We start from the raw sequence: 15,692 nt of genomic DNA on the forward strand, positions 1-15,692 counted from the left end.
GACTTGAAGATCTACAAGGTCCCTTCCGACCCTACTGCTATGATTCTATGAATACTCAGGTCCTGCATCTGGAAAGTAGCTGTATTAAGGAAAGGCATTCAAACACATGCTCACCGCTAAATAAGCACTTAAGATCCATCAGAGACACCTGCTTACCTTTAGGCATTACCTTAAAGTGCATGATGTAAAGAAGTGATGGAGCTGCCTACCAAAGAGAGGGAGGAAACATGGAATTTGGAAAAGATGCTTAGTGCTGCCAAGAGGATGCTACAAGCTGGTGGGTTTGTAACTAGGAAGCTATGTTTGGTGATTGAATGCAAGAACAAAGCATGCATTTTTACATGTGCTCTGGGGTTGGGGTTGGTGGAGGGGAGGAGAAGGCCTTTTAATTAGAGTGGATCTTGGGAGTTGCTCTAATTAAAACACCCTCAGCAACTCTCATATGCAGCATCTCATGCTTCAAAATGGCAGGAGGGGCGCTTTAACTAAAGCTCATTCAATGAGCTTTAGTTAAAATGCCTCCACCGCCATTCTGAAAAGCAGGGATGCTGAACATACGTGAGCATTCTAATTAGAAAGCTCCAGCAGACTAGATTAATTAAAACATCTCAGAGCAGGCATCAGACATGTGTATAGGTGCCCATAACACTGCAATTCGATCAGGGGTTAGCTGTGACCCTGGCTTAGCGTCCCAAAAGCATGAGTGCACCTGTAGCAAAGAGGAACACATGCCTGCAGCAGAGCTAAGCACTGACAGTTAACAAAAAAAAAAAGAGTAAGATTAACAATGCAGATGCCCACCAAGGGTTTACAATCTGCACAGCACTCTTAAAGAAATTAAATTGGAACTGAAATCCACTAATGGATCAGGGCTAACACTGCTGCAGAGGAGATCAATAGCTGGCTCAGAGCCCACAGCTGTCTCCACTGTACTTTCCTAGGGAATCGTTTTGTTCTGCTTCTCATAGACTAAGAGGAACAGTTTAGCATTTTGTGCAAGGCCAGCTGAGTGTCACACAGTGCCCAATACATGCTGCCTGCAAAGGACATCAGTTTCTTTCTGCTCTACCCGGAACTGCTTCAAGACAGAGATGGAGCTTCCTTATAAAGCCAGAAAAACAGCTTTCAGAGACAGTATGGACTCAGCTCTAATAAGCATGTGCTTCTGCTGGGAGAGTTCTGTATGGATGCAATTCCAATAACATCTCTGAATGGGCTACTAGAGGTAGACAGCTACTAGAGGTACAACCCCATGGAAGTTTTGCCCCCAGTCTTCTGATGCACTTCTTGACTTCAGCCCCCTGCTCTACCCCTGGACTCCCTTCACAAAGCTCTGTGAATGCTCCTTCAATCAAAACATGCAACTGTCCTGCTATGCCAGCTTCGGATCCCTGTATGGTTTTGCTGAGGTTTCTCAATCTCAGTATGTAGACCCTGCTACCAAAGCCTGGGTTTCCTATGTACACCCAGCCCAAACAGTGTCCTTCAATCTCAGCCTACAGACCCTTCTCCTCTAGCCCTCAGCTCCCCTACATAGGGCTTTTTGATGTCCCACAATGCTGATCTGTAGCTCCTGCTATTCCAGACCAGGTCCACACAGCAATGTGGTAGACACCTATGAAATGAGATAGCCCTAGCAATGTGCTGTGGTGACTTTCCAAGATTAATTGTTTCCTCCAGAAATGGGCATAAGGCAGAAGGGCATGGCAGGATGTGAAAGAAGAGGACAGCTCTGAACAGTGCAGCACACATCCCTTGCCACTGTTGAATTTACCTTGGCTCTTTAGGACCCAAAGATGCAGGCAACTGCCATTGTGAGGGCTTTACCATGCATCTTTGTATATAATATTTGCATTAAAATGTCTGCACGTCACCTGGATGGTGCTTGTGAGAAGTTAAGCCTCTGTGTTTCCCTAGACTCATTTCTGAGCCTGCCAACTCTACCCACCCAGTCCCTCCTGCCATCCCCAGGCATTGCTAAGCATCTGCTATAACCAGGGAACAAATGGATCAGATCAGAGAATCAAAACACTGGGGGACGCCGAGTCAGTGTGTGGGCTGCAAACGGAAGAACTGGCTTATCTGAAAAACACACCAAAAAACTGTGGGGTAGAGGGGAAGCAGGAAGAGACCTTAGTGTGGCATTTTAAATCTACCTGGATCCAAGCCAGAGTCTGGCAAGGGAAAAAATGTATGGGACAGACCTAATTTGGGGAAAAAGAGCAGCGAAGAAAGAGTCCACAAAAACCCATGGGGAACCCAGGCAAGTGCTGAGCATGAAGGTGACCAAACAAGGCAGCAAAGGATAAGTGTGCCCCATAGCCTTGGGACCCACCACCCATGGGCTGCCCTACAAGAACAAGGAGGTAAAAACTGACCAGGGCAACAGCTCTGCCCTAGCTCCAAGTTAGTGGGACCCCATGCCTGCAGAGGTACCGCACTGGACAAAGTGATTCAACTGATGATTCCAAGCCTTGGTTCCTCCCACAGAGCATGTGCCAAGGGCTGCATCTACAGGCAGCTTTTTGCCCAGTCCTTCCCCCACTATGATACCGGCTGAGGACAGCCCTACCATCAGTCCTCCTAGACAGAATACAGCGTATGGGAGGAGGTAAGAAAGACCAGAGACAGGCAATATATTAGTTGCATGGCCAAAGAATTGGGGGTTTTTTCTTTTTTTTTTTTAATGCCTGACTGTTACCCTGACAGTGTCCCCATGAGTAAGAAGAGAAGCAGATGAGGCACCAGATGACAGAAGCAACGGAAATTATTAAAAGAACAAGCAAACGAACATCTGAAGGAGAACAACATATTTAGATCACCTTGGCCCAGACAGACTCCTCTCAAAAGGGCTGGAGGAGCTGGCTACAAGCCCTCCCCACCATTAAAGAGTTCCTCCTGCTGCTCCTGTGAGGCTATCACTAAAGCAGACCTGGAGATCAGGTAGCATTGATTTGGGGTTGCCCATGGAATGGGCAAGCTGTCAAGGAGCGCTGGTGAAATCCAAGATCTATATAAAGCCAGCAGAATTTTCTAAATAAAGTCCCAATCCAACACATTAAACTAATCTAACTGCATTCTAGGACAAGATAGATGATATATAGCAATAGACAAGGGTGATGCAGAGATTATATGCCCAGGATTTGGAAATATACACTTAACAGTATGCCACTAGATGAATTCCCAGTGAAGCTAAGCTGGTTAAGATAAAGCTGAGATGATGCAAAATAGAATGAAGCGGGGATTGTGCAAGTCCTGACTAGAAGCTGTACTCATCGGTAGTCCTCAGGCTTTATTGCAAGCTCCAAGACTGTTTAACAGATTTCCCCTAGATCTGGATAAAGATTAATCTGTCAGTCTGATTAGCACAAAAGGACAAGCAGGAATATTGTGAATATTTCACAGGCTACAGCCATGATTCATGGCTGCAAGAGGTGAGTGAGAGGAATAAAAATGAGCTGAAGTACAAGGTGAGGTACAAGGTACACACACAGAATAAGAGCCACTAACAAAAGCAGCTGTAGGGAATCAGGGCCAGCATGGGAGAAAGACATGGAGTAACAATTGGCAAACAATTGTTAGGCAATATTTAGTGCAGTGGTATCATTCCAGGGACAGGTACCATCTTAGGCTTCATTAGAAAGGCTAGTCATATGGGGGTGCTGGAGCATGATTCATCACGCATGCTATTGTCAAGCAAGAGAAACTTTGCTAAAGTGAAATGTACTTCTCTGTTGCTTTGTAACCATGTCATGTTACATGGTGTCAGCCCCAGAACAGTTCTCTCTGTTTCTGCCATTGATTATTTATAAGGACTAGCTGGATGCTCAGACCTGCCATCCAAGGATTTCAAAGCATTGGTTAATTCTGTGTACCTGTTATTACATCTGCACAGGGTTTTCTTGCTCTGAGTGGTGACTGAGCCACAAGCATTACTATTAAGTAAGGCATGTGCCTGGCCATGTCCTGCTGTAGACATGCCGGGAAAAATGCCTTTCCCAAACAGGGGTTCTAGGCACGTGCCCTCTGGTGTGAAGATGAATTGTTATTACCTCTCAAGCTATGGAAATGATGACAGGATAGGATCCCAAAAACAATGCTGCTTGTTCAGACAGAATTGGTTTCTATCTGTTCATGCCACACACTGCTCACAGATCTGCAACACAGTGAGTTCTGCTTTCCCTGCTGGTAGCGTGAAATCAAACAATGACATGGCACAGCATCCAAAGAGATATAGGGAAATGCACTCTCACTTGGAGAACCAGACTTCCAAGGCAGGTGAAAGATGCTTCCCTCTATCTCCTGGCAACATGCTTAGAATCTGTTTCTACCCAATGCCCAGAGTATCAAGAAGAAGAGGGGGACCAGATACCTGGATGCTACAAAGAAAGAACCTATGGAGGAGCCACAAGTCTGGTCAACCAGCTTGGGATTTCCCCACCTGTTTTGCCTTGGTGACTATCAGAGAACCCCAGGGCTCCACCCAACCTGTGGTTTGGCCAACGAACTGTCTAGTAGGACAGAGGCAGGGGAGGAAGGGACGACTCAAGGAATCTGGTAGAAAGGGACAGGGGGTGATGCACTATCCTGGAGCAGGAGCCCTGCCTGGCTGTGCTAATGCAGCAGGGGACACAGGCAAAAATCGGAGACCTGCTTCTGCTGTTCTTTCCCAGCACATGAGATAAGCAGGAGCTCCCAGCGAGAACTGTCCAGCACCACACTGCAGGCATTTCCCATTCCAAGTCCTTTCCCATACAAAGGAATTCCCCCTGATCAGCCAATGACTATGGTTTCACTGGCCTGGGAAGTCAGCACTGCTTGTGGCAGGTGAGGTACTGAAGGGGTTAGGCACATTTCACTGGAGCTCCGGTGTTGCTGGACTGAGCTACTGCTGTGCAGCCTCCTGCCCCCATGGCCTGTAGCTGCTTCCCTATGTCTCCATCAAACCAGCAGGGCAGCGCAGGGCTTATATTTCTGTTAGCAACACAGGAATGTACTGCAGCCTGGTCTTAACCCTGGATCAACAGGGTTAAGACCCTGTTAAGAATCCCTCTTGAAAGATGGGCTGACCCAGCAGACCCACTTTCTGGGTCTCTCCATCTAAGCACATCTCTGACCTCCATGGCACAGACAGATCAGTAGAGCTGGAACTGGTGGGATTCAGGGTTATTCAGAGCCTTGGTGGATAGCTGACCTTACCACCCAGCCATCTGATCCCAGCCCAATGAAGGTACTTGGCCCCTGCACCCTTCCAACGACCAACACCCCTGGCCCTCTTGCAGCCTGAGTGACTGCCAGATCTCTCTGGCTCTGGTACTCACCATCAGAGTCAATGCTATTCAAGGCAGTGGGTGGGATTATGGAGACCTTATACTGTCCCAGGGGGCATTTCTTCCCAAAGAGCTCTCTGCAGGCACTGTGAACCTGGAGGGAACAGAGTAGTGTGGGGCCAATGTGAGCAGCCCAGTTAAACAGGCAGGGCCATTCCTGGGTGGGGGCGAATTGGTGCAAACACCCTGGGCCCCATGCTTTGGGGAGCCCTGCAGAGCCGGGTGGAGAGGCTGCGGCTACGGTTTAGTGCACCCACCCACCCAGGGGGTTGGACGGCTCTTTGCTTGTTCCAGCCAGAAGTTTCGGCTGCCACCCATCCCGCCACACCCGGTGTGCCGGGGCTTTCACTCCTCAGCATAAATGCGCCATGGGATGGGGAGGGTGGCCCCACGCAGGCTGCTTTGCCCTGGGCCCTGCACCCTGCTCTGATCATCTCTGCAAACAGGCATCAAGCAGCTGGAACAAGGAACTTGGGTTCTAGTGACAGCTCTGCTACTGCCTTGTCCAACCTTCAGCCACTGCCCTCTCCTCTGTAGCCACAATACACAGGCAAAGGGCTGATTCATTAATGTTCTTAGAGAGTGATCAAGATAAACACAACCCCAGGAGGCAGTGGGCATAAACCAACCTCTACTTCCCAACCCCCACCTTGTGTGGGTGTGTTGGATGGGAAGGGCTGAAATCTGAGTCTATGACTTGTGTCTCTCTAAGATTCACAACTGTTCTGGATCACCGCTACCAACATTCTGGAGTGCCTAGGCTGCCTAAGGATCCAGCACCACAGTCCTGAGCAAAGTGACCCCTTTTCTGCAACAGAAAGTGGCCATCAGTAGCCAAGGGTATGTATTTATAATGGGCTGCAATGGTGCTGGGTGGGATGCGAAGCGCACTGCAGCTATACAGCCACAAAACTGCATTTGAGAAGGGCTTCCAACATGTGGTGGCTGTATAGGGACTTAACCAAGGAGGCTTGGGCACTCTGATAACAGCAGGATCAGCATGGGAAAAGAGCCAGGAGCAGATGGAACAGGGGGTTGGGGAGAGAAGTCCTTACAATGGCCTTGCACCAGAGGCACCGCCAGTCCTGCAGCCTCCGGACACTCCCGCAGGTCCTGTCACACACAGCACACCGAGCACTCACGGGCAGGTTCCCCTCCAGCCACTGATGGGGCATGGCCACCTGCAGAGAGACAGACAATGGGTCAACAAGGGCAAAGAAACTGCCTGGCTCACAGCTCCAAAACAGCACCATCTGGACACTAAATCACAAGCCAGAAACTCAGGAGCTTGATTCCTAGTTCTGTCACCAGTCTGCCAGCAGGGCTGGATTAATGTATAGGCAAACCAGGTACATACCGAGGGCCCTAAGTGAAGAAGGGGCCCAGCTGTGCTTATTTTACATATTATAATTATCGAGCAGGAAAAAGTAATATAAATATACAGTATTAAAGTAGGGGCCCACAAGTTTGTTTACCTAGGGACCACTAAAGGGTTAATCCAGCCCTGCCTGCCAAGCTACTTTGGGCACATCACTTTACCTCTATACCTCAGTGTCTCCACTGAGGAAAACAACAAGAGACAGAAAGATGACTTTTGGATCCTGCAGAGTAGGCCTAAACCAGAGAACCCTTTGCAGTGCTCTGAGATTTTCAGTGAAGGGTTCAACAAGAGCTGCAGGGTTCTTGCATAGATATGCCCCCTCAGTATCATAGGCCCCACTGTGACATACTGCATCCACAGATGTTGGAGTGGGGAGAGAGGAAACTTTCCTTTGTAAAGGATTTGAGTTTTCAGCATGGCTTTCACTGAACCAGCCTTGCACCTGTAACTACTTTGCAGGTAATTCCACTGGTTGAAAGTAACCAGAGAAAGTCAGCTGCACCTGCAATGACTAACTTGCCCAGCTAGGCTTGCCCAGTGTAATCCCTCATAATTCTAACGCCATCTGCACAGGCCACTGAGCTGAAACCATGATACCCAGTAGTTTCTGCAGAAGAGAACCCTCCATCTAGTTCAAGGAGCATCAAAGATGAGCAGCTGATGATCACCATCTTTTCATCAAGGAAGGGAAGACAAGAAACTTTAGATGTGTGCTACCCCCACCCTGTATAACCCACACTGCCCTGCCTGAGGAGGTCTCTAGGGACAGATAAATCAGCAATATCTGAGTTGCCTTCCTCCTTGGAGCCCAGCACTTTGGGAACAGGGTGTTACTGGCAGCCAGGGCAAAGCAAGCCAATCTGGAAGGGTTTCACAACAGCACAAGTGCCAGCGCTGCAGAGGTCCCCCCACCTCCCTGCCAGCATGACATTGCCTGTGAGCTTGCATGCTGGATGAGGCCATGTTCAACATGCCCAGCCTGGATTCACTAAGCCCAGGCTGCTCTCTGAGGGCTCTTGGCACAGCAGGCCGATGCAATGCTTTTAATCTGCTTGTCTACTGGATCTGCTTTGTCCTGTTTTATGAAGGACCAATGCCAGAATGTTGGAGAAGTGCCAAGCAAATACTCTGATTAGGAAACAGAGCTTTGCCGCTGACTAAGGGAATACAAGTCCTTGAGGCTTGACCAGTCATGGCTCTACAATTCCTCTCCACTACCATGGGTGCCAAGGTTCACTCTGTGCTCCTCACTGGCATGGAAGCATCATCCCCCATGTACCCTCCCTGTCTATACAGGGGTTTGGCTCAGCCATGGCTGAAGTACAGGCCCAGGAGGGAGGGTGGGTATTACCACCCTGACCAAGTAGCTTAGGGCAGGGTTTTTTCCCTTGAGGCTGAGAGATTTACTGCTGATGAGTGAGCATCTCTGAATTGTATTTAAGTTGTCCTCACTCTGCTCAAACACTCAGAAGGGACGGTGTTTGGAGAAGGCCAATAGGATTTGATCAATATGGAAATGAAGATGGCTCGTGGGACAGGGCATTTCATCCTTCCTTTGTTGGGGTGATTCCCTACAGTATATTCTTTTCGTTGCCATCCATCTTATTCTCAACCCATGGACCTCCCAAGAGGTGGCTCCTCTCATTACGGAATCATTCCCAATCCTGAACCAGGTTCTTCTCTCACTAAACCTGACTGCAGTGCAGTTGTTACTCCCGATTTGTACCCAGGTAACTGAAAGAATTCAGTCACTTTAGCCTAACTTCCTCAGTTCAGTTCCCTCCAATATCCTGCAGTTTTGCCCACTAAAACAGGCCTCAGCATGCACATGGAGGTTGTGGCTGAAAGCATTTGGCCCTTAGTTTTGAAGAGTTTGCTAACACAATACCTAGCCATGAAGATTCTTGCTCACATGCAATTGTACCAGCTTTGTGGAGGGCTGTGAAGGCAGCCCCCTTCCTGGCACAGGATAGCGAAGGGAAGGAGAAGGTGCTTACCCCATCTTCATCCTCAATGATTTCATTTCCTATGGAGGCCAGTGTTGTCCACTTGCAGTTGTTGGTGGCTCTCACAGCACAGCGCTTGTGGGCCTTGAACTTGCAAACTAGAAGGAAGAGAAATGGCAATTTCAAGCAAGTGTAATGGGTTCCCCTAGGCACACAATTTGCACTGCTCAAGAATCTACTAGGTCCTTTCGGTATGATCCTGTTTCCTTTGAGGACACTGGACATTGACTACAAGACCACAGGAGGCTACCCATCATGATCACCTAATAGCACAGGTACCAGAACCCTAGCATGGACATCAGCACCCATTCCAACAACATCCTCCATCCTACAGAGTGCCTTGCATCAACTTCTGAAACAGCTGGTCCTAGACCCCCTCAGAGGCAAGATACTAGAGCAGTAGTTCTCAGTCTTTTTGGACCTGAGGCACCCTTCACACCTTGCAGCACCCTTCAAAGGTTCTCAAAGAACCCCTGGTTGAGAATCACTGTAGTAGTGCCAGGACCCCTAGCCAAACCAGTCCAGCAATTCTTATTTTCTCACCATTCATGCCCCTACTTCTCTCTCAAACTCCACCCTTCTGACTTGTTTAGCACCTTGGTTTAGCTTCAGCTATCCTTGGGTTCCTGCCTGCCAGGCAAGTAGCCAGGAGCTGGCCTCACCTGAGCTAGTCAGCTAGGTTTTGGCAAGAATTCCCTACCCTGCTTACTTCCAAGTCAGACCCACCTTCCCACCCCCCACTCCTAGCTTTACCTGTTGAACAGGAAGCAGCTGAGTGCATACCTTCACAGGAGAGGCCATGGGAGGTGACCCCAGACAGGGCTTCCCGGCACACGTTGCAGAAGGTGGGCCGGGCATGGGAGCAAGCGTACCAGTTGTGCATGCCAGAGAAGTGCTCCATGTTGAACTGCGTGGCCTGTAAGATCAAGCAGAATGGAAATGCATCCAGAAGTGAGACAGAAAGGCAGCACAGCCAGGAGACCAAACCCAGGGGAAAATGGTGACTCCCCACTCTTGACAGCCAATGGAGGGCCCAGGGCAGCTGAGACAATGAGCCTTTGCTCTGTACTACCTTGCCACCTTACAGTTACAGTCACCACATAAATGGGGAGCACTGTAGTATCATGGGAACAGAAAGGGCAACAGAAGGACAGATATGCCCAGCTGGTGAACACCCTGCCTGGCCAGCTTCAGGGCTGGAGAGTGACACAGGGATCTTTCCTCTTCTAAGTCACTTGCTCAAAGACCAGCTGAGCAGGTACAACCCTGGTTGCTTTTCCCAAAGACGCAAGTGAGTCATGGGGATTCCCAGTCTAGATTTGGGGGACCAGAATCTAAATGGCAGAACCATTCCCATCACAAACACCCTCCTCAACAATCTCAGCTGAGCCAGCCACCATCTGAATTACTTCACTGCTGGTGCATTAACAATTCCAAAAGACAAGGGGACCATGCAAGGATTATGACACTTGTCTTCTCATGCACTGGGGTGGGATGGTGTCCTTGTTCCTATCAGACTGCCAGGATGGCAGCTCCCAATGGCATGCTGAATTAGGATGTTGAATATGCAATCCAGCCAATGACTCTTCTCCAGAAGAAAATGTAGCCATGGGCCCAGCCTGAAGATTGTAGCAGGAATTCCTCTTTATAAACAACTATCCTCTAATGCAGTGGTCACCAACCAGTCGATCTCGATCGACTGGTCGATCATGGAGCCTCTGATAGTCAATCTCAGTCTGTCAGAGGTTTCACGATTGGGAGCGGCAGGACACACACGGCTGGACTGAGCCATGTCCCCTGCCACCCAGGCTGGGTTGGGTGAGTGGGGTCAGAGCCGGGGCAGCTTGTCCAGGAGGCGGGAGGGCAGGGGAGGTGTGGTAGATCCTGGGGTGCCAAAAAGTGATCTTCACCATAAAAATGCTGGAGACCACTGCTCTAGTGTCTGCAGGCCAGCTGAGCTTTGGGTTTGGCAGAGTGACTGCAGGGAATCATGTATCCCCCCTAGGTCTCTAGTCTCTTTTAGTCCGCATTCATAACAGAGACACATCTCTTCAACACCTGGTACCTTGTCTCCTCTCCCATCTACTTTCCCATGTTTCTGGCCCGTTTCCCAAGCTCTCCCCTGCTCCCCAGCCTCCTCCCAATCTCAAACCTGTCTAAGGTTTTATTTCACTACATTTCAAATGTCACTTTCTTCAGGGTCTGGTCATGAAGAAGACCCCTACGTGCACTACAACTGTCTATGGGTCATCACCATTAATAGGATCATATCTTCCACAGAATGTTATGAGCCAAAGATCACTCATTGCACTGTTACTGAACAGCCTTGTTGCCACTGACCTGAAGAGGGAGGATCTAAGCCAGCGTTCGCACAAGGCGGGCACGCAGCAGTAACCGGAAGCCTCCAGCAAGTGAGAGAGTGAGACACACAGATCCATGGACATGGTAAGGACGCGGAGTGCAGCTGCTAGGGGTCCCACCCTGGTGGCACCACCTACCCTGGCCTCCTGAGGCCTCCACCCAAACAGAGCTCATGGTGGGGTCGGTAGCCCCCTGCCCCACTGTCTGTGGGGGTGGCCTGGTGGGGACCCAGAGGCCTGTGCTGGGAGAGGGGTCTGGTGTCTCCCTCGCCTGTCCCTCCTGTGCCCGACTTTGGGCTCTGGAGGAGCAGGTGGGTGTGCTCCAGGCTGAGGTGAGCAGGCTGTGGGGGATCAGGGCTGCAAAGGATGAGATTGACACCTATTTCTGTTCACTGCAGGACCAGTTGTCCTGCATACAGACCCCTCAGGAGAGACACACAGCAGAGGAGTGGCAGGTGCCCACCAGACCCAGGGCTGCTCGGGCTAACGTGGTGAAGGCTCCCCAGGTACAACTCGAAAACAGATATGAGGCTCTGGCAGCCTTGGAGGAGAAGGATGAAGAGGATGTGTCGGGGGGGGGGGTGCCACTCCGCGCAAGACACAGACGGCACAGAGAGGGAGCACCAGGAGGAAGAAACTTGTCTGCTACCTGCCTGGGGCTCAGATTCAGGATGTCACAGAGAGGATCCCGGCCTTCATTTGACCCTTGGACCAGTACCCCATGGTCCTAATCCATGTGGGAACAAATGACGCGGCCAGGGGCAATCCAGACCGCATCATGAAGGACTACAAGGACTACCATGGCTCACCAAAGGCATTCAGGAATGTCTGAAAGCCAAAAAGGGGGCGTAAATCCAATGAAAGTGGGGGGGCTATCACCAAAGAGGATTATACCTCCATAGCAAGAGTCTGTAGGGAGGCTGTTAGGAAAGCCAAGGTGGGGATGGAACTAGGGCTAGCAACAAGGACCAAGGAAAACAAAAAGTCCTTTTTTAAATACATAGGGAGTAAAAAGAAGGCACTAGGCAATGTGGGACCCCTGCAGAATACACTTGGCAATCTGGTGGTTGCACCAGATGAAAAAGCAGACCTTTTTAACAAATCCTTTGCCTCCATTTTTCTGAGCAGGGACCAGGACATCTCCCCCACCGGGATTCAGGATGGACTCAAGAGTGACTTTGCTAGGCCTAGAGTCAGGGAGGACTGAGTTAGGGAACTTCTGGAGGGGCTGGACATGTTCAAATCAGCAGGTCCAGACGCTCTCCACCCTAGGTAGCTGAGAGAACTGGCAGGGGTCATCGTGGGGCCCCTGGCATGGCTTCACGAGCACTTGTGGTGCTCTGGCCGGGTGCCAGAAGACTGGAAGAAGGCCAATGTGGTCCCCATCTTAAAAAAAGGGAGGAGGGAGGACCCAGGCAACTATAGGCTACTCTTTAAAAAAATTATCCAAGAGCACATCTGGGAGGGACCAGCAGAGGGGGGGAAGCTCAAGGGCAACCAGCATTGGTTCATTAAGGGCAGGTCCTGTCAGACCAACCGGATAGCCTTCTAGGATCAGGTCATAAAATCATTGGACGCAGGTGTCACAGTGGACTTCAGGAGGGACTTTGATACCGTCTCCCACCCCATTCTCATTAAAAAGCTAAGTGACTGGCATTGATACCTACACAGTCAGATGGGTCGCAAATTGGCTAGGGGGACACACCCAGAGAGTGGTGGTGGATGGGTCATATTAGACCCGGACGGAGGTGGGCAGCGGAGTCCGCCAGGGCTTGGTCCTCAGGCCCTTACTGTTCAATTTCTTTATCAGCAACTTGGATGAGGAGGTGAAAAGCACCCTGTTCAAATTTTCTGATGACAGCAAGATTTGGGGTGTGGTGGGCACGCTAGAAGGGAGGGACAGGCTAGAACAGGACCTGGACAGGTTACAGGGTTGACCGAATGAGAATAGGATGGGAGTCAATACTGACAAGTGCAGAGTACTACACTTGGGCAGTAAGAACCAGCAGCATACCTATAGGTTGGGGAACTCCCGTCTCAAAAGCACAATGGCAGAAAGAGATCTTGGAGTCATTATTGATTCTAATATGAACATGGGACGACAATGTGAGGACGCAGTCAGCAAGACTAATCATACCTTGTCATGTATCTGGCAGATGCAAGAAGCTGCCATCGCCCGATCTGCCTAGAAAGGCAGTCCAGCTGTGCAGCTGCCCCAGCCCCACTGTGGGTGGCAGGACACACCACGGGCAGGCAGTATGGAGCAGGCAGGTCGGGGCTGTGCCCAGGTGCCAGTTGATCCAATTCTGCCAGGGTGAGTTGGGAGTGGGCCTGGGGTGGGGATGGGGCTGTGAGCTGCTGGCGGGGAGGTGCCTCAGGGTGAGCCGGCTCTAGGCTCATGAGTGGCAGGGGCAGGTGATGCCCGGCTCAAGGGGGTGCATGCAGGGGCTCCCATGCATACCCCACCATACCCCCACTTGTTCAAATTTGTGAACAACACTAAGATGTGGGGAGAGGTGAGCATGCTAGAAGGGAGGGACAGGCTACAACTAGATCTGGACAGGTTACAGGGGTGGGTGGATGAGAACAGGATGGGATGCAATACTGATAAGTGCAGGGTGCTGCACCTAGGGAGAAAGAACCAGCAGCATGCCTACAGGCTGGGGTACTCCCTTCTCATCAGCACCGAGGCAGAAAGGGATCTTGGAGTCATTACTGATTCCAAAATGTACACAGGCCACCAACGTGAGGATGCAGCCAGTAAGGCTAACTGCACCTTTTCATGCATCCACAGATGCATCACGAGCAGGTCGAAGGAGGTGATCCTCCCCCTCTACGCGGCATTAGTCAGGCTGCAGCTGGAGTACTGCATCCAGTTTTGGGCGCCACACTTCAGGAGGGATGTGGACAACACGGAGAGGGTCCAGAGGAGGGCCACTCACATGGTTAGGGGGCAGCAGGGCAGGCCCTACAAGGAGAGGCTATGGGACCTGGACCTGCTCAGCCTCCACAAGAGAAGGCTGAGAGGGGATCTAGTGGCAGGCTATAAACTTACCAGGGGGGACCAGAGGGAAATGGGTGAGACCCCGTTTCCCCGAGTGCCTCCCGGAGTAACAAGGAACAATGGCCACAAGCAGATTGAGAGTAGGTTCAGGCTGGATATCAGAAGGCACCACTTCACAGTCAGGGCGGCCAGGATCTGGAACCAGCTTCCAAGGGTAGTGGTGCTGGCTCCTACCTTGGGTGTCTTTAAATGGTGGCTTGATTACTACCTAGCTGGGGTCATATGAGCTTAACTTAGTGGGCGACATATAAGTCCAGTATTCATTTCTGCCCAGGGCAGGGGGTTGGACTTGATGATCTGCTCAGGTCCCCTCTGACCCTACATCTACGAAACCTCATCTGATTTCATTCTGCCCATAAATCCAGTCTGTCAAAGTCATCCTGGATCTTTGCTCTATAAGCTGATGTGCCCACATTTCCCCACAGCTTGGTATCATCCACAAACTTAATCATTGCACTTTCCACCCCCTCATCCAAGTCGTTAAGGAAATATTGAATAGCATTGGTCCAACCACCAATCCCTGAGGGACACCACTGGAGATGGCCCTCCAGGATGAGGCTACCCCAGTGATCACCACTCTCTGGGAGCAGCCTCTAAGCCAGTTGTCCACCCACCCCACTGTAGTCTGGTCCAACCCAGTACTCTCCAGTTTGTTAGAGAGAATCCCTTGGGAGACAGAGTCAAAAGCTTTACTAAAGTCTACATAGATGACTTCAACCTCAAGTCCCTTATCCAGATGGTTAGTTACCTGGTTGTAGAAGGACACAAGATTCATCAGACATTATCTACCCTTGACAAAGCCACACTGGTTGCTTTTTAGCTCCCCATCCATCACCAGCTTGTAGTTGATGCCCTCCTTAACCAGCTTTTCAAATATTTTACCCAGACCGAGGTCAGACTGACCAGTCTGTAGTTTGCGGGGTCATCCCTCTTCCCTTTCCTAAAGACAGGCACCTCATTGGCCCTCTTCCAGTTATTCAGGACCACTCCCGAGTTCCATGACTACTCAAACAGCTTGGCCAGTGGCTATAAGTTCAGCCAGTTCTTTCAGGACTCTTGGGTGCAGGTCATCAGGACCAGCAGACCTGAAAATGTCCAAGCGTTGTAGAAGATCCCTCATCTGTTCTGGGCTGATTTCATGTTACCTTCTCCCTGTTCCCTGGGCCTCTGGTCAGGAGAACAGCCCCTGTTGGGTTTTAGGAATACCAATGCAAACTGTGTATTTAGGAGTTCTAACTTTTCGTGGGCATTGACTGTGGGCTGCCCCTGATTATCATATCTCTAGTGCTAGCTGCCTTTGTCAGTTCTCTTAAGAATGTGCAATCGCTCGCCTCCTCTTGGAAGGGAGACCTGTAGTAGATTTCCGCCATCAGGTCTCCTTTTCCTGGTCCCCCTTGTAGCCTGACCCAGAGGGTCTCAAGGGACCCTTCTCTTCTGTCAAAGGTGACCTGCCGGGAGGGGTACTGCTCTTTCACATAGAGGGCCACACCTCCTCCCTTCTTCCCAATCCGATTCTTCCTATAAAGTCTGTAACATTCAATATTTGCTGCT

General features: G+C 50.4%; 1 protein-coding gene across 3 annotated transcripts in view; it reads right to left on the reverse strand.

The window, feature by feature from the left end:
* The window catches only part of LOC109300514 (diacylglycerol kinase eta-like), a 167,001-nt gene that overhangs the window by 56,553 nt on the left and 94,756 nt on the right, over nucleotides 1–15,692 (reverse strand). For all 3 annotated transcript variants that reach the window (XM_019521176.1, XM_019521174.1, XM_019521175.1), the window contains exons 5-8: nucleotides 9,501–9,633; nucleotides 8,709–8,815; nucleotides 6,386–6,511; nucleotides 5,322–5,424 (exon numbers count right to left, since the gene is read on the reverse strand). In XM_019521176.1, coding sequence (XP_019376721.1) covers nucleotides 5,322–5,424; nucleotides 6,386–6,511; nucleotides 8,709–8,815; nucleotides 9,501–9,633 — 469 coding nt within the window. The remainder of the gene's footprint in view (nucleotides 1–5,321; nucleotides 5,425–6,385; nucleotides 6,512–8,708; nucleotides 8,816–9,500; nucleotides 9,634–15,692) is intronic.

This window comes from Gavialis gangeticus, unplaced genomic scaffold (genome assembly GCF_001723915.1).
Source record: "Gavialis gangeticus isolate Ggan-Ray unplaced genomic scaffold, GavGan_comp1, whole genome shotgun sequence".
Taxonomy (NCBI): Eukaryota; Metazoa; Chordata; order Crocodylia; family Gavialidae; genus Gavialis; species Gavialis gangeticus.